The 18,044-nt window shown below is 49.5% G+C and overlaps 7 protein-coding genes across 7 annotated transcripts; 2 read left to right on the top strand and 5 right to left on the bottom strand.

Moving 5' to 3' along the window:
* Positions 1 to 971: 971 nt before the first annotated feature.
* On the bottom strand, positions 972 to 1,512 carry Z519_12547 (uncharacterized protein; the record flags this gene model as incomplete). The annotated part of the gene is made up of 2 exons (XM_016770252.1): positions 972 to 1,447; positions 1,503 to 1,512. The coding sequence occupies 2 exons, from the start codon at positions 1,510 to 1,512 to the stop codon at positions 972 to 974; spliced, it is 486 nt and encodes a 161-aa protein (XP_016613430.1).
* A 3,026-nt stretch (positions 1,513 to 4,538) lies between these two features.
* On the top strand, positions 4,539 to 6,518 carry Z519_12548 (uncharacterized protein; the record flags this gene model as incomplete). The annotated part of the gene is made up of 2 exons (XM_016770253.1): positions 4,539 to 4,944; positions 4,993 to 6,518. 2 exons carry the CDS (start codon positions 4,539 to 4,541, stop codon positions 6,516 to 6,518), a joined length of 1,932 nt encoding a protein of 643 aa, XP_016613431.1.
* Positions 6,519 to 6,871: 353 nt separating this feature from the next.
* Z519_12549 (uncharacterized protein) lies at positions 6,872 to 9,059 on the bottom strand (the record flags this gene model as incomplete). Its single annotated transcript, XM_016770254.1, has 10 exons — positions 6,872 to 6,982; positions 7,038 to 7,313; positions 7,378 to 7,538; positions 7,590 to 8,096; positions 8,148 to 8,212; positions 8,272 to 8,302; positions 8,362 to 8,536; positions 8,586 to 8,637; positions 8,690 to 8,766; positions 8,826 to 9,059. 10 exons carry the CDS (start codon positions 9,057 to 9,059, stop codon positions 6,872 to 6,874), a joined length of 1,689 nt encoding a protein of 562 aa, XP_016613432.1.
* A 1,062-nt stretch (positions 9,060 to 10,121) lies between these two features.
* On the top strand, positions 10,122 to 11,496 carry Z519_12550 (uncharacterized protein; the record flags this gene model as incomplete). The annotated part of the gene is made up of 4 exons (XM_016770255.1): positions 10,122 to 10,222; positions 10,272 to 10,484; positions 10,545 to 10,825; positions 10,871 to 11,496. The coding sequence occupies 4 exons, from the start codon at positions 10,122 to 10,124 to the stop codon at positions 11,494 to 11,496; spliced, it is 1,221 nt and encodes a 406-aa protein (XP_016613433.1).
* A 508-nt stretch (positions 11,497 to 12,004) lies between these two features.
* Z519_12551 (uncharacterized protein) lies at positions 12,005 to 13,482 on the bottom strand (the record flags this gene model as incomplete). Its single annotated transcript, XM_016770256.1, has 4 exons — positions 12,005 to 12,795; positions 12,865 to 12,992; positions 13,047 to 13,201; positions 13,267 to 13,482. 4 exons carry the CDS (start codon positions 13,480 to 13,482, stop codon positions 12,005 to 12,007), a joined length of 1,290 nt encoding a protein of 429 aa, XP_016613434.1.
* A 938-nt stretch (positions 13,483 to 14,420) lies between these two features.
* Z519_12552 (uncharacterized protein) lies at positions 14,421 to 15,068 on the bottom strand (the record flags this gene model as incomplete). Its single annotated transcript, XM_016770257.1, has 2 exons — positions 14,421 to 14,881; positions 15,002 to 15,068. The coding sequence occupies 2 exons, from the start codon at positions 15,066 to 15,068 to the stop codon at positions 14,421 to 14,423; spliced, it is 528 nt and encodes a 175-aa protein (XP_016613435.1).
* Positions 15,069 to 15,508: 440 nt separating this feature from the next.
* Z519_12553 (uncharacterized protein) lies at positions 15,509 to 17,877 on the bottom strand (the record flags this gene model as incomplete). Its single annotated transcript, XM_016770258.1, has 2 exons — positions 15,509 to 16,205; positions 16,271 to 17,877. The coding sequence occupies 2 exons, from the start codon at positions 17,875 to 17,877 to the stop codon at positions 15,509 to 15,511; spliced, it is 2,304 nt and encodes a 767-aa protein (XP_016613436.1).
* Between the last annotated feature and the right edge of the window lie 167 nt (positions 17,878 to 18,044).

Here is an 18,044-nt window from a genome sequence, read left to right on the forward strand (position 1 = left end):
GAGAAGAGACTATACTCACCGCCGTACGAGTTAATGCTCATGGCTAGTAGCCTCGCCCCAGTTTAATAGAACTTAAAATATATCTCGATGCCTATAATAAATTCGGTTAAGGCCTAGTAACTATCCCTATTAAAATGCTTCGGGGGGTCCGCCTTAAAGATTTTCGCGTAGCTAGCTAAATTATCTATAGCTAGTCGCTTATTATTCCTACCCGATTTAGGTGAGAGACTTCGAGAATATACTATAGTCTCTTATATTAATCTCTATTTCACACTAAGAGTACCTCCTCTCCGTAGATAATGGATTCGGTCTATTTATTCTCGCCGTGTTCTTTCTCTTTTAAGCCTAAATAGTTCGGCCTATAATTATTTATCATTCATTTCTACGAGGTTACTTACGTCCGTAGGCGTGAAAATGAGGTGTCGCGGATCTATAGGGCCCGTAGTGATCGTAGAGTCTTCATCGACAGTCCCCGACGAGACCTCGGGCGCCCCATTATCTCGGGGCGATGGGGGGTTCATTCTTACCTGATTTAGGTGAGAACTTACCCTAGTAAGGATGGTTTTTAGGGGTCTCCCTAGAATCGTATATAGCTACTATTAGCTCGATAGTGTCACTGCGTAATAGATAAGCGTTAAGAATTATTAGGGACCTACGCAACGTAGTAAATACAAAGGAATTAAAGTAGCTAAATGCCTTATTCTATTCACGTAGCCCTATTGACAACGACTCAACGCTTAAGAAAAAGGAAGAGTTCTCTCTCAGCCGATTTAGGTGAGAGGAGACTCTTATAGCTTCCCCTCTTTCTGTCACGTGAAAAGGGTAAGGCAGCGTTAACCGATAGCCTTGTGCCTCAACCGTTCTTTGCCTTATCCTTTCCTTTTCTTTCTATACCGTCCACCCGATTCGGGTGGAGGGCGTAGAGTACTTGGGGACAACGGTGGGTTCGTGACAGCGTTCCAGACACTGCTTTATAAACCTTCTAACTTTAGATCACTGTCTGCCTTGCAGTGGTAGTCAGACAGTGCTGTGGTTCTTTCGAGGTTAGGACAGTACCATTCTTCCACCTCTTCAATCAGTCCGGTCGATAGATTTAAGACAATATCCACACAGCCGCGAAACCAGAATGGTTTGCCCGTCGCTTTACTGCGCGGGAGGTCGTTGATGAATGTGCCTCTGTTCGCCGTGCGAATCGAGTATCTACATCTTCCACCCGGCAGCTCTTCATACGGCCATGAACTCTCAACTTCAATAACAAAGTCCGGGTGCGCAGTCCTCCAGATAGTCCAGTGCTCTTTAAGAGTTGACGGACCAATGCGAATGATTTGATATGCGTGGTCCGTGTACTTTGCTGAGAGGCTGTATAGAGCGGTCCATGCAGCAGGGTCGTTCCTGTTCCATGCATCGATCCACTTATCCACGATGGACAGTCCACCGGACGGGGTCACTGAAACCACTCAGTTGCTGACATGGGAATGTTGCATCCGACGGGATAAACTTACATTGAGACATTTTCGTAATGCTATCGAGAGCGACAATGTCAGATATGTCGCGGACAGTGGCAGATGCCGTTTTCGAAAGCTCGCGGAAAGTAGACTGATAGGATGTGGAAGAATAGCAGGATCATCCGCCAAAAGCTTCGGAAAATAATGGAGAGCAAGGAAGTGAATATCTTTCTCCATCCACAACAGGGCATCTGTCCCTCAGGCCAGTTCCAAATTATATCAAGAGGCCCTCGTGGTGTTCAGTAAACGTCTCGGCATTGCTGATCTCCCTCTTGCTGGAGCGGGTCGTATAGTAATGTGAGCGCGGCTGAGCAGCTCTCCATCCCTCCCCAAGCCGAAGGCAGGGAGCGTATTCGCCTAATCTAACTCCTTCTACCTGACTACCTAGATTACTTGAGAAGAGGAGATAACCCAGTTGCTTTCTACCAGTTACAGTGCGATATTAGAGGAGATGTATGTAAAGGCAGCATTAAACCTGAAATTTCACCAAGGCATTGGCTGTGTAACACGATTAACCGATAGTCAAATCTACAATCCCAAGGCTTATCGTTCGATACTTGCAACATTACGAAGGACCATTCACTAGTTTAAGGTCTTCTGTCCAGAGCTAGTCCTAAAGGATTTTTGAACTACAAAATACCGAACTCTCGCCATTCTACTTGCTTGCCATTGTCTTGGACCAGCTCACCATTCATAATACCGTGAATGTCTGTAGGAACTACTGCGTGCCTTGCGAACGTGGGCTGCGCTGACATGCTCGATTCACTCGAAGTCAGCTGGGCACGCAAGTTTTATATCGATTCGCTACATAACAAGAAGACCGTCCATTCTTAATTGCCTCAAAAGAACATGGCGACCACAGTCTGGCGCAGGCACCCCAGACAAAGCTTCAACGGTCGCAGCGAACTTTACCGACCCTACGAGGGGGTGCCACATGTTTGGCTGACCTCCGCGAACGCAGCGAAGTCTACAGGGGTTTAAGTGGAGTCAGATGCTACTACCTGTACAGCGTGAAGTGGGCAAGAGTAGGCAAGATTACTAGGGTAAGGAATTGGTAGGAGTGCAAAGAATCATACGGGCGGTACTGACTAGCTTCCTGTAGCATGTAGGGCCACACACTTGCTTTAGATGCTCTCTGTCTGAACTTTCTAATCACAAGTTGGTTCTGACAAGCAGACAACAACGAACGTACACAAGCATCACCGAAACATTGCTTTTGAGAATGCAGCAAGTCGATTTCTGTGTACGACCATCCACCTGCAGGCCTAAGCTATTTGAAGAGTTTTGTTTATCCTCCGGGAAACTCGGGCGAAGATGGTAATTGCTGCGTCAAGTCTCACGTGTCCGTATATTTGACCGACTGGGACTCGGTAGACTTCTATGAACCTGCCATGACAAAACCCAAAGTCACAAAATCAGACGTCTGTTGGGGCAGCTTAAATGGGGCTATGTCATTTTCGCTCCTAATTGGCAATGGGTTCAACAATTTCTTTTATGCTACGACCAATGCCCTGACGGACTTTTGCGCAACCCGTCCTCACACATGACAGTTTGACGTCGCCGTTAGGCCAGACGGCACTTGTTGTTTGTTCAACGACATCGTGCTTGGGAGTGAGTATCTTCCAAGCCCGCCTGTCTATCATATCTAGGTCCATCAGCTCGCGCCAGAACCGAATGCCACAGGGAGAATCAATCCAACACCTGGTAAGATTCGCTCTGCTCAACAGCTTCGATGGCGAGGCTTGACGGTTGGGGCTTGCGGCTTCTTCTCTCGCGAACCCTACTGCTACATGACGCTGGCTATACCTACGAGAGTTGTGTGGGTTACATTTACAATTGCTACTCATCGGGCTCTTTCGGACCTTACAGGGATGGCGACTTTCTCACCACAGATGGTTACAGGCGTCTGAACAAAGTGGCTAACGTACATACTTGCCGAAAGCCTCGGATATTGGACCGGTTCTACTGTTTTGTCGTCAAAGAGAGGATTCAACATGGAGATAGCCACCAGCCAGCATTGAGTACATATTTCTTCTTCTTAAAATCAACGACGACCGTATTGGCAATTTTTCGACTTGCCCAGCGACGATCAAGGTCCCATTGGTGACGAACCTCACTAAGTCACCGGCTACACTCACTTTAAAAACAGGCAAGCCTGCCAAGAAAGCTTCAACACTGGAATTCATGTTGACAGGGTTGCAAGATAGCCACTGTGGCAACCCACCTGAAACGCTAGCTGTCACACCAACTGCAGCACTTACCTGAACATCGTTATTCTCACCGACCTGCGACAGCATGGCAACAGAATAGGAGGTTTCAGGAATGGCCTTCAGATTACAGGCCAAAGTGTATATAAACAGGCAGAGTCTCTCTGAACAGGCAGGGGGACAAGACACAATCAATCGGATAGATCCACTCTCGCTCTGTGTACAACTATTCACCTTTTGGCAACGTATAGACAATCTGTACGCTACCTTAGAAGCAGGAACCATACTTGATTGCAAAATGGCCGTAGCTGTCGATTTTGGCGACGATGGCAGCTATGACTTCCAGTATTACGCAAACAACATTTCCTAGGCTTCAGCCAAAGTATCTACAGACGTTACAATAGGAGGGTTGCAAACATTACACTGGCGACGAATGCCACCAATGGGAGCTATGGCACAATTACACCGCCTGGGGGGAAGACGCTGGGTGTGGCTATGGCGCCTTCGTGGACAACAAGCTCAAGATTCCCATAGGGACCCAGAATGCGCTGTTCAACCTTAGAGTGTGCCACGATTGGGACTTCTAGCGGTCAGTATTCTCCGATCTCAGGCACAGCCATCAAAGTGAGGCCAACTTGAATGCATCCACATAAGCGATCCAATCACAGGAGGAAGCGTCACAAGTTGACAATGCCAGTTGGCGGCCCCTTACTGGCTGTTGAATGCCACATGAACCTAACACCAAGGGTTCATGTTACTCATGTTCTAGGATGTGAGAGCTTCATCGACGAGAAAATGCAACAGAAAAAGATTGCCGTCTTGCATTATGTCTGGCGCAAGGGCAATCCAGACGGCTAGATCAGGATATTCAATATGGCAGGATGTACCAGAAGATGCTTTTCGCAGAAGAATCGTTGCACTTTCTGCGGCGACGAAAGGTGTGCCGGGTGATTCGAAATACTCGGGGTCACGGTCAGCTAGCACTCAAGACTTGCCTCCTTCAACTGGGTCTCAGATCTTGTCTTACAAGACCGAGCAGCGTCTCGCAGATGATTTTGCATTCATTTTGGCAGCCCAGGATGGTGCTGAGAGTGTTACTGCAGTCTGTATCGAGGAGCTTCACGAGCAGCCGGGTCTTATTATACGCGTCGCTGGGGATGGAGAAGTGCCAGAAGAGATCAAGAGTACTCTCGAACAAATTTGTGAATGCCTAATGTCTTGCGCCAACAGCAGTCAGTATAGACTCCTTCACTAGTTCTCCCATTCTGACGACCTCATAGATATCCACCTCGAGGAGTGTATTTCAACACTATCGAAACTGATATTGAGTCTTTCACAGGAGCGCATTCTGTCCCGCATGCGACTATTCCTCGGGGAACGACCTACTTCTTCTGTTCCACATAGAAGGGATTCAGCAAGCTCGTCCAGCTCTGAAAGGGCTTTAGCCCGAATGCAAGCTGCCGCTTCTACTCCCGCTGCCATCGATCTCGTCAGAAGATTGTCCGACCTAAGGAGAATGTTCCAAAACGCCCTCCGATCAGACAGTTCACAACTGGAGTGGGAACTGCAGAATGTTGTCATGGAGAGCTATGCCATCACCACTTCCGAGGGACAGATGCCATTCCGAATGAATTTGGAGAATGTGGAGCTGAATCCTCAAGAATGGTTCAACAACAAGTATATTACGCAGATCGACAAACTTGGCGCATATCACCGAATCCCACAAACCATGGCCAGGGAAGCTCGCAGAAGGAAGACGCGGCATCTATTCTCAAACATCAAACCACGGTACATCGGCCCCTACGAACCTAAAATGAGCTCGATATCCCTTACAGGGAAAGAAGTCCTTTGTCGTGTTCACGCGGAAATACAGTTGATTGTACATTACCTGCTCTCACCAACCCCGATACTGCCCCGATTCATTGGTACCAGCAAGGAAACATGCTTCTTGTGCCATCTATTCATCAAAAGGCTTGGTACTTTCGTTGTCACAGCTACACATGGACGACTTTACGATCAGTGGACTATTCCAGATCTAGCAGAGTATTCCCCTGGACAAGTAACGGCTTTAAGGACGGTGATACGGAGAATGAATCGCGATTGCTCACTCCTGGGAAGAAAAAAGCACCCGCGGCGTGGTCATCATCCTCTCACGAGCAGACAGAATTTGTACGAAATGCCGACATTTTCGCCGTTGTCTACACTATTGAGCGCGAGATTCGACACGCAGTCAAGTTTGCTGCCCCCCGCAGATGCCAATAGCGAAGGTACTAGGAGCTCTTCAGTTAATCATTCAAGAGCTTCAGTGGAGTCGGGAAATCCGGCTCATAGCAGTGACAGGTTTCCACCACAGACGGACGGGGAGACGACTACGACTACAGATTCTTGGTGGAACGAAAGTCTAAAGACAGGAACTCGAACCAACGCGGGAAGCGGCACAACAAGCAGGTTTGCACCTCAAGAAGACCCGGTCCTGAGCGATACCCACTCTGAAGGTACTGTTACTAGCTCTACCCTCACATCGAATAGCCGTGGTCCGATTTATGTGAGCCCATACAGGCCCTACCTTATCAACCTTCCGGACTTGGAGGTCGTGGTGGAGATCCAGCCACCTCGAAATGGGACGGTAACCTTGAGTACAGGCGGCGAAATCGACAAGAGCACGGCAAGCCACCTGGTCAAACTTGAAGACCTCCGAGCAGGTGATGAGGTGAACTTTCGGCGATCAGAGAATGAAACGACAGTAGTGCTTTGCCTGCAACAAGGCGGTGGCGACCTGTGCTGTATCGCTTTGGAATGGACATGAATGGTGCTATATTATGTGGGGAGGCAAGAATGGTTTTATGATCGAGAGAAACCCATGAATCAGAGATTTGCCGCGCTTGAATGACTTCTTACCCGTACATGAATTTATCGGCATCAAATTGGCTGTTCTTTCCATATTGTGATGAAGAAAGCACACGGCCAGAGCGCAAACAGAAGCAGAACCACAATTCAGATTTCTGAATCACTTCTTTTTAACTTTTGTACATGTTACATTGTACAGATGGAATAAGATCTACAGTGACTTCGAACTTCTCTGCATTCGACCGCGGACAACTGAGAAAGCGGCGATAGCCAGGTTAGATTCTTGTGGGCGAGTGGAGCATCCGGGCACCACTACACATCATTCCCTTTTGGTTTCTCTTTACTCTCCTTCTTGGAGAGCCTTTGGAACCCCATGCCGATGCTGGTGAGAAATGCTGCCGAGGACGCACCGACTGCTAGATACTTGACCAGGTTTCAGTTCAGAATGCAACTAGTAGGGTTATCAGGCACCACTCACAAAGGTCGATACGATGGCGTGGTTGTACGCGCGGAGAAGGCCGCCAAGCTCATCAGGGGGCACGCTCGATCTCACAGCGGAAGCCCCGGAGTTGATAATGCTCTCAGGGTTGACGCCTGGGGTATAGGTCTTCAGCGACGACCGCAGAGTATTGGTGAAGATAGTTTCCGAGATGGCAAGGAAGACCGATCCTCCAAGATACTGCCAGAAGAAGACCTGTGAGGTGGCTATGGAGACCTCCTTTGCCGGCAAAAAGTTCTGAATTGCAGTGATTGGCTAAGAAAATGGGCGTTTTAGTCAGTCAACAACGTACGCCGAATGCTGAGAGTTAAGGCCTCACCATTTGCACCACGGAGCCTCTCCCGGTCCCGGTAAGGATCTGATAACCGATCCAGGGTCCAGCACCCGTAGAAGGGGTGAATGTGGTCATCAACCCAGATCCAATGGAGGTCAGGACACACCCAAAGAGTGCCCACGGCGTGCAATAACCAATAACCTGGACTTTCGTCACTATTAGCAACGCTTTGCATAACGTGAAATATCGTCACGCACCTAATTTCCCTGCAATTATACTCCCAATAGCCTGTGCAATTGCGGTAGGAAGCACCATAACTCCGCTCATTACGGGACTTTCGTCCTTGACGACCTGGAACCATATGGGGAGATAGTAACTCAGCGATAACAGCGCTCCAACCTGGAGGAAGGACGTGAAACAGCCAAAGACCACGAGCCGGTTTCTGGCAAGTGCTGGAGGTATCATGGCCTTTTCTCCCTTGAACACCTCCCAGGCGGCGAACACGACGAACGCACCGAAAGCGCCGCAGAATAGACCGATGATGACGGAAGAGTTCCATCGATACTGGTTGCCGCCCCAGATCATGGCGAGTAGGAACATAACGCAGGCCGGGGCGAAAATGGCAAAACCCACAAGATCGAGTTCCTTAGTGACAATGGCTTTGAGGTTGGATCGCACCGGTTGCTTCTTGACTTGTTCTGGAATTGGCAGTAAGAGGAATGCGCATATCACGAGACCGCTGGGGGGCAGATTTATGTAGAAACCTGTTGGCGTTAGTGTGTACAAAGTACAAAGAGCAGCGAGAAATCACTGACACCATCTCCATGAGACATCTTGCGTCAGAGCACCACCGACTAGAGGCCCGACGATTGTCCCGATCCTATAGACACCCTCGAGTCAGTATTAGTGTGCCTGCACGAACTGAAGAGCACGACTTACGACGTAAGACTGACAGCAATACCTATGAGCACTGAGACTGTTCTTAGCAAGCGGTACTTGTATAGGAGGCATCGTCGGCTATTTCTTTACAGGGTCGATCTTCCTTGGAAGCCGCTGCGGCAATTATGGCAAATGCACCGTTGACAACGCCAGCTCCACCGCAGCCTTGCACTGCTCTTCCGATAATTAGGGCCTTGGACGAACCGGCTGTGGCGCAGACAAGAGCCCCGACCGAGAAGATGGAGGCAAACGTGACATATGTATGCTAAAGCTTTATAAGTAGCAGGAAATTTATCGAAAGATATTTATCTCACCTTTGTAGGGAAGTGGGTATAAATTCTACCGACAAGAGGTTGCAGAGCGCAGCTGCAGATGGAGTAAGAGGCTTTGTCCAGCAAAAGAACAAAATCCGACTCACGTTGCGACCAGATAAGCACTCCCGTACCAACCAATGTCTTTGAGAGAGTTGAAATGTGTTGTGATCTTCGGGATCGCCTGCACCAGACACATTAGCCTCCACTCATCTTTGTTCAACTGGCACGTATAGGACTCACTGTTGCAATTATTGATCCATTCAGTGCTATGAGGAATGTAGAGACGAAGACAGCAGCGAAGAGAATATAGACTTGGCGACCGAGAAGTATTTTAGCTCTATCTGTCTCCTTCTCTCGCTGCGCAATGGATAGATCTTTCGCCTTCGATTCTTCAGTTTTCGCTGTCCTCTGAGGATTGCGAAATGCCAGTTCAATGGCCTTGGATGACGTTTCCGATGGTGCAAGAGATGCCATGCTGACTTCAATGTCAGGCATGAGTTCGACGGGACAGACTGAGTCAACACTGTGCCTTTAAGCCATTGTATGTCCACTGGGAGAGTGCTCCGTGTCCGATCCAACCATTACATGACTCCACCGAAGAGGATCTTATTGGTCAAATGTGCACGACGAGGCTGAGGAAAATTCACTGTCTGACAACCCATTTTCCCCCCACCCCTTATTGCCCACAGTGGCTATTTGGACCAGTCAGACTGCGGCTTTTGTGCTCACGCTCGGCGTCGGAAAATCCGTTCGTGCGTTTACTGCTCCCAGTTTCTCCCCTTCGCCAACCTCCGCCTAGTTTCTTTCAAACTGTAGCGCTCGGAGGTGGCTTGTTTCCCTTCGCCCGTCGTTCTTTTACATTCTCGCTGCGGTAGATATCCCGAAACCATTGCAACATTATGCCTCAACCATCGACTCAGCTGGATGACCCCGGCGGCGTCCGCGCTCCGAGAGCGTGTGTACCATGTGCCGTCGCCAAGGTACGATGCGAGACTGAAATGGAACAAACTATTTGCAAGCGGTATGAGAAGCTTTACGCCAAGGTTGAAAACAGTTAGCTTATGGTTCCTTGGCCCAGTTGCCTGAGGCTGAAGAAAACATGCCGCGCACAGCCGCCCGGGGCGCACAGGCGCAAACCTAAGCAGAAATCGTGTGTGAAGATTCTCACATTCTCCCTTCCAAATCTCTGTTGACGAGTTTACGCCCTCTAGCGACGTAACACGTCTGGAACAAAAGCTCGACGGAGTGACTGCGATATTGACTGCCTCCGAGCTTGGAGCCTCGAAAGTGGGCAACCGCCCGGTGCAAATCCCCGCTCAACCCTTTCTTTCCTCGACTACATATATTGATCAATTTCTCAGAAGCACCAGTGAGGCGCAGTTAATGCTAGATGTGTTCCGAAAAGAACTAATGCAGCATTTTCCCTTCGTTATCATCCCACCGCTTATGACTGTGGAGGACCTTCGCGGGAAGAAGCCCTTCCTCTTTGTGGTTGTTATGATGGTAGCATGTCGGCACGACGTCCCACGACAGACAATGATGGGAAGGGCAGTTAAAGAAATTATCGGTCAGAAGATGCTGACTCAAGGCGAGCAGAGCCTGGACCTACTACAAGGTCTTCTCGTCTATTTGGCGTGGTATGTTCGCCTTTCTCATAATGGAAGGAAGGTTGAACTAAAGTCACAGGTATCATATAAATCTTCATCTCGGCACACAACTCAACAACCTTGTTCACTTGATCATGGCACTGATGTTCGACCTCGGCCTACACAAACACTATACTCCTCGAAAATATGCAAAACCTCAGAGGGAATATTTCCTCCCGGACCGACAGGAGGGTTCGACGCGAACGTTGGAAGAGCGAAGAACATATCTCGGCTGTTTCTACCTAACTTCGGTGTATGTCTCTCTGCAGAGGAGTCTGTGGAAGAGCCTTGAGAGCTAACAAAGGTGTGATAGTGTAATGATGACAGCCCGAGATTTCGAACCCATCCGATACACCAAGTACACTGATGAGTGCTGTTCAATGATCTCCGAAGCAGTCGAGTACCCAACCGACATTTATCTTTTCCAACTAACCAAGCTGAACTACCTTGGTGACAAAATCAGCCGTACAATTATTCAAAGAGAATGGGATCCATCTTCGGGCATATCCGCGCCCATAGGAGCCTATGTAAAATCGCTCGAGGCCGAATTGCGCAATTTCAAAGCGTCAATGTCTCTTGATATCCCTGAAAGTGGTAGGTGCCCCATGAAAAGTGCCATGACATGCTAATTAGAAGCAGTGACTCTTCTCTTGCACTACTACGCAGTCGAGGTATTCTTGTACGAGATCGCTTTGGATGACAATATTCCGGCGTCGAGATACGGGTCTTTCTCCATAACGCGCCTTGACATGCTGTTTGCCTGTCTCACTTCTGCGAAACACTTCTTCGAAATATTCCACTCTTTGCCTGCTCCAATACATTTTGACATACCGTACTCTACATTTACCATCGTCGGCCATCTCTATGTCGTCCTGTCGAAGCTTTCTCTCTGCCTCCATGATGGCTGGGACCAGAACTACGTCGGGACATATTTGAGCTTCAGTGACGTTCTAGACCACTTGTCGAAGACGGTGGAAGAAGCTAGAGAGCTCGTTCTGCGAGATAATCAAGAGGCTGACTCCACACCTTCAAACACCTTGCCACGCAGTGTTCCATTGGTCTGGATGACGGTGACCGCGAAAATACAAGACCTTAAGGCCGTGCATGAAGCAAGGAAAGCAGAGCAAACCCGGAGGTTTCAACCAGAGAACCCGACTTCTGACCTCGGAGTCGAACTTCCTGGACTTCCAAACGAATGTGCAATGCCAGATACGCTCAGTTTTTTTGAGTTCCTCGACGAGCCTATATGGCAGAACTGGGCATGATACCTCTTCTGAAATCGAAAAACCGTTGGGCTGAGCACATTCTTCTATCTGGATAAGCGACCAAATTGAATTTTATCCTATTGGACCCAAGAAATGTGTATTGATCCAAAAAATATATTCGTCACTGAAACTAATGGCGAAATGCTGAAGCACGCAATGAGTAATGAGATGGGACCGTCGGCCCGATTACCGACGTGAAAGGCACTTCAAAGTGTATATACGTCGACGACCAGCCTATTCGAGACACTAGTGGTATAAAATTCAACAGCTGCGTCATCTCTACTCCTCCTGTGCAATTGAGCAGTCGCAGCCGTCTTGTGCAAACCGGTGCGACGAGCATTGCGACAATATGTTCTAGTCGATTCATAGTCAGTTGAATGGGAGCAAACGGCAGACACCACAAGGCAGCACCTCTATTACGCACTTCTCTAATGAAGGCCGAACCGACCTACTAATTGATTGATCCAGAGCTGGAGTGTGGGGGTACACTAGAGAATCTGGCTACATATTAAGCTGGAATATACCCGTCCCTGCTCGGAAGAAAGCCCATAATACCTTCTCCAAACCCTTCCCAGCCATTAAACTCGGTCACATATTTAATGGCAGCTTTGAGATAGAAGCCGTCTTTCTCGCCATATGTCTCCGCAAGTGCCTTTAGCGCTCGCACCACCTTGAAGAAGTGGTCATCCAACGCCCACCTGTGCTTGAGTGCGCTCTCCGTGATCCATTTCCAGTCACGGCCGTTCGTGTCGACCGACTCGATGTGCTCAATTCCAAAGGAGAGTCTCTTTTGGAGGATGTAGATCAAGATGGTGAAGAATGCGTATTGCCGCAGGATTGAAACCCTCCTGTCGGTGGGGAAATAGTGGAGCAGAATCCGCAAGGCATGCGCAACGGTCAAGATGTGGGCGTAGAAGAAGTCGAATTTTCCGTCACCGTAGCCGGCGCTGATCGCCAGCAAAACCGACAGGTCGCAACAGTGTTCGAGTTGTTGGACCGGGTCCGTGACTTCCCAGGCATTCCAGTGCTCCATAAAGTCCTCAAAGCGACTCTGCAGCACGATGCCAAAGTTCACGGTGCCGGGGAAGTTGACAATCCCGTCGAAACGGTGATCATTCTCCACGCGCTTGATGACCTCGGCGAGGCTGCGGGTTTGGTATGACGAAGGAATCGGAGGTGGATTGTCGATCAGTCCGTGGCACACGACGTACTCGGTGCACCCGAGACTCAGAGCCTGCGTGACGACTTCGGGAATCCGGAACTCATATCCATACGCGAGATGAATGAAAGGATGCGCAACTTTTTGTCACTTATTGGTGCTGAAGTCCAATGCAAACTGACCGCGGGGGAGGGGGGAGAAAAACTTACGACCGCCACAGAATCCATTGATGAGAGGCTCTGCTCCCGAATACAAGTACTCTTGAACAACCTTCTCCCAGTCGCCGCCGTTCTTTCGAACCTCCTCATCGAAAAAGTCAACGTAGGCCACGGTGTACCTGTGAACAATTCAGCGACTCGGAACACGCGACCGGAAAGAGATTTGCACAAACTTCTTGTTTCCAAGGAACTGCCTCCAGTTCTCTTTGGTGATCTTATCACCCCGAACAAAGCTCTCGTCGATCCTGACCAACGTCTGAACGTCGTGCTCGTAAGTTTTAGTCAGCTGCTCGCTATCGGCGCCCAGTCCGTATGCAGAGCCTAGAAGCTGCATGGCGTCAGATCAGGGGGTACAACGATTGGCATTCTGGCAGCAGTGTACGAATTTCCTACATGTGGCAGATGGCTATGGAGGATGAGCTGTGGATTGCGCAGCGGCGCCACAGTAACATGGCCCTTCTCGAACAGTTTCCGCAGCGTTTTTGTGCGCTCATCAGAGAGTTTGTAGACGTCGTAAATTGGAGCTGGCTCCAATTCAGCCTTTTTTGTGGGCAGAGGAAGGCGCACGGCCTCGCTGTCGGAGACGGTGGTTGTCATTGTGTTCGACATGGTTGCAATTATGCTGAGTTCGGTTTCGCTGGAGGGATGAGGTCTTCAATGCCGACATGCAAACTTTATATGGAGCAAAATCCGGGGGCCTCATGCTAGCTAGCGAGGTCTCACCCGTCTTCGAGAACAGAGTGGTGGGGAAAAGAGCTTTACAAACTGTGACAATACCGGACGCATCTATGACCGGAACCGTCTTGACCAGTCGGAAGTATGACCGGGTGACGCATATTACCATGCTCGACTGACACCAACTCGGACTCGGTGCCTTTACGACGCGGGCCTCACCGGTGGAGGATGAAAGAAAGACCGAAAGAAAAGCAAATCGAGAGCAGTCTGTGTAAGCAAGCAGGCTTCCTGCAGCTCCAAGGCTGATGTGTTCGGCCGTCTCATGGTAGTGGGCGCATCTAAGAAGAGGCTTGAAGGTTGCCCGCCCCGACCTCTCCCCAGCATTATTCTAACTGGCTCCTGAACCTAGGTACCCCTTTTAATAATCTCGACATCGTTGAATTCTAACTACTGACTCGTTCGATTAGCAACCCGACCACTTAACGGTCTATTCGTGGATGGAGAGAAATTGAAGGCCCCATCAGCCACTCCAAAATGTCAGTCCTCTCCCCCTTTCTCGGCACTCACTATACATAGAAGATGGGGAAGAGGGCTCTTAGTTTTGTAGTTTTCCTCATTCAGCAGATGTTAATCTGCGACTCGAGTTTTCCTTTCATCCTCTAAAAGGGGATGGAACGAGAGCACGCAACAAACTGGGTCCGTGACTTATTACCAGGACAACCAGGGAGAACATCTCGTCATTGAAGATTCGGCTGTTCTCGGCGTTCGAAAGAACCGAGAATACTCATGAGTGCAAGGCGGGAGACAGGGCGACAGAGGCAGACGGAGAGGGAGAGAGGAGGATGTTTAGTTTACACTAGGTTCTAAACCCATCACCCTAAGATAGCAACAACCCCCAGAATAGCTCCTGTCAACGGGAAAAGGCTTCGAATCCCGTTCAGAACCGTCCACCTCGCAACAAGCTCATCTACCTCCTGATCGCTCGACGGTTGCAGGGATGCACTCGGGTTTTTGGATAGCGCCTCCGAATGCCGCATCAACTTGTTATTTGTAGAGGACATTGCGATGAGGGTGAAAGGCACGATCCCGAGCGTGAGAACCGCCGCTGAGCCGTAGTATAGCGGTAGTTGGCTCGTTGGTGCGAGCCCACGGGCCGTCCATGCAAGATAGAGATACGCCACGGCAGCGACAGCCGCGATTGGAGGGTTTTGAGCCTTTCCAGACTCGTAGATGTATCTCCACTGCTTCGATATAGTGCTCGACGACACGCCGTCGTCAGTGCTGGAATGGCGCAGAGCCGGCGTGACCAGAAGAGAAAGACCAGCGATATTGCCTTTTTTGTTCTGTTGTTAGCATAAGAGCTATTTCGCCTGAGCACCACTCAAAAAATTCACAAAGAACTTGGCAAGCTGATGTAATAGCAATCGGTACTCTCAGACGGGTGAGTGCTCACCACCTAACCACGCTGATCCAGTGACGCCAAGGATTTTAGCCACTCGCAAATAAATGGAGGAATCCATGTTTCGGTTTTGAATAGTAGAAGAGAGGGATGTCTCATTGTTTGTTTGCTTTTTGAGAATATGGGGGGAGCAGACAGTCTTCTTGGGCGAAAAATTCATTCATATGATCTGTAACGCCCCGCGACATTCCGGTAAAAGTGGTGCGATGGTACAAATCGGGACTCGGTCAAAATTGGCCCCGAAGCTTCAGTGATGATCCAATGAAAACATGATCCGAAAGCGAAAAGGCAATTTCGGAGTGATACCTGCTCCTGATTGACCGGGACTTACCAAGCTTACCCGGTCTGTGTATCTATAGGAACAGAAAGAGAAATGTGGCGCCTCTTCTTTGAGGAACGGCATTATTCCTATGGAGTTATGGACATATTTCTCCCCTTAGATACATTCGCCAGACCGCATCTGAGTCCTCGAACACTTGTTTGAGTTCAACGACTCAGCAATTAACCGTCGAGCGGAATGGTCATAAGCCAAGAAAGATCGTTGGGGTCAAATACCGTGTCAAAATCGAGAAAACATTCGCTAGAAAAAGTACGAGTATCATCTTGCGGTAAAGCGTCCGCAGTCTCTGCCACAGGCATTGCGACAATATTGGTTGGTTCTAGTGGGCGCAATGATGGCATGGATGGCGAGCCTTGGTCGAGATTTCGGGTAGCTGATAACGTATCTGGCAGGAACCCTCGGGAGTTGCCCTTAAAGCGAGAATATTGCTGTGGTACAGCGTCGAATAGGAGGCGCAGAGTCGTCGTCAGACGTTTTATGGATGTCCCAAACGGGCTGTACCAGTCGAGAACTTCCATCGCCTTACGCCAGCCATCAAGAATTGACTCTTCGGAAACATCAACCATGATCGCAGGGCTGAGGCGAGCGGCAATGAGAACCGTTGCTGACGTGTATAAGTAAAGGACATTATACCACCACGCTGCAAGACTTCCGATGTCGCCAGCATTGTGGCCTCTTCCTTGATAGATTGTGTCGATAGCTTTTAGCGCCACGCTGACGCAGATAATTGCACATTGTAAAAATGTTCTATGAGATAGCTCACTTGCCAAGGGAACGGATCGATCTCCGTTGTAGAACTCGGTGGTGATAAAACTCGACAGAACAGGTCTCAGGAGTAACAAGCGAACATGCAGTTGCCTATGACATGATTAGCAGCAGTCAGACCTTGTTCATAGATCTTCCCTTTTTCTTGGAAAGCGTACCTTTGATGTAGGATGACAGCTTGGCGATACAGTTGGGATCCTAGCTCATCATCTTGAGGTTTTGAAGCAATTTTCAAGTGGTCCGAGATGCTGTTTTCCCATTTGAAGAGTCTGTGCTCAATCTCGAAGACTGAGGATTGCCCTTCGCTCAAGGACCCGAAGTACTTGTCAGCATCCAGTGGACGAGTTTGTTGAAAATTGACCGAGTAGAAGTTAAATAACACATCGTGTAAAATCGCGTACAATTTGAGGGAGTAGACGTAGAACTCCGCTGCACAAGATCGCTGCAGTTGCGCCGGACGCTCTTGGGCAGCCCCACACATGAGCTCGTCCTCCTCGATCGGTAAGGGAAGAGGTACCGTAATAGCCGCTTTCGGACCTATCATGCAAGGGCGACCATAAGTCATGCAAACAACCCTGTCCATAAGAATACATCCATGCCACACCCTCCGTAAGAGCTCTCGTGTCCGGATATCAACGGCACCTTCGCTGGTTTCGGGCAAATGAAGCCCAAGGCTTTGTGCTGTGCGTATACCAAGTCCTACAAACATCCAACATGGATGGGGTTCGTTGGTACTCTGGAAGTATTGCCCCAGAAGCAAGAAAGACTGCACAGAGCGTACAGATCCGCCCTCCACAATATCCAGCAGGTTTCTGGCTCTAGTGTAGTAAGTGTGAGCAAAGTGCTCTCGCTCCTCGACCGGTGTTGACTCGTCAAGCTGACTGGACAGGGCAAATATGGTGTTAAGTAAGCACATGTACGACCGCTCATCCTCTATCGATCCGTCGTCCCCTTTCCACAGCTTTTCGTAATCCTCCTGGACCTGGATTTTGTCCAAATAAGGGTAGAGGACATGAACATACTTCCAATAGACAGAAATCAAAGTATCTGCCCTGCGTCGAGGAGGTAGAACATAGTCAAACTGTTTGTGCGTGATATTGGTATTGCCGGAAGCTGGCAAATATCGACCTTGCGGGTGTTGGTTCGAAGATTGAATGTCCGGTTGTGTCGCACCGCTAACTTTTTGCTGAATCATCTTCTTCACACTTTGCATAAAGGTTCCAGCGCTGGAACTGCCAAAGAAACCTGCCCCACCATCGTCTTCCAAGGCGGCGCCGATAATAGCATGAACTGACTGTTCCGAAGGGGATACCTGCGGCAGTATCACGGCAGAATCTTGGCGCTCGTGCAGTCCTGTAAAATCACCCTCGCCGGCGCCACGTGGCTGAGGACTTGCTACAGATAGCGAGTGAGACTGGTGAGAAAAAGTGGACGGATAGATAGTAGGCTTTGTCGGGTAGGTATGTGGCTCTCGAGGTGCGGGTGTGCCTTGTGGCCAAACACTCTCGAGCGGAGCGGCCGGAGGTGGCAGCGGAGGTCGAGTATCAACTCTTTCGGCGTGCTGTATTGATGGAGGCTGAAGCGTACGCGCAATACTGGTTTGCCAGGTACATGTTAGACCAGTTCCGCCCTTTTTCTGGCAGGGCTGGCACACAGGTCCGCGTCCATCGCACTTCGTCTTCCGGAGGCGACACGGATGGCATGCGACATTCACTTTCTGCCTCTTGACTCTAGCCGATTGCATAGTTCCGCTGCCGGGCTGCATGTTGCTGCGGTCAAGGTCAGTAATCGAGATTTAATAGTCCGTACTTTTCAGATGTGGGGTCGTTGCCGGGAAATTCGTCCCTTACCCTGCATCTAGGCGGCGCTGCCGTTTCAGGCATAGTTGGTAAATCGCTTGGAGTGCCGCCGCTTTTGCTCTATCAAAGTTCA

The sequence above is a fragment of the Cladophialophora bantiana genome, assembly GCF_000835475.1.
Source record: "Cladophialophora bantiana CBS 173.52 unplaced genomic scaffold supercont1.31, whole genome shotgun sequence".
Classification (NCBI taxonomy): Eukaryota; Fungi; Ascomycota; class Eurotiomycetes; order Chaetothyriales; family Herpotrichiellaceae; genus Cladophialophora; species Cladophialophora bantiana.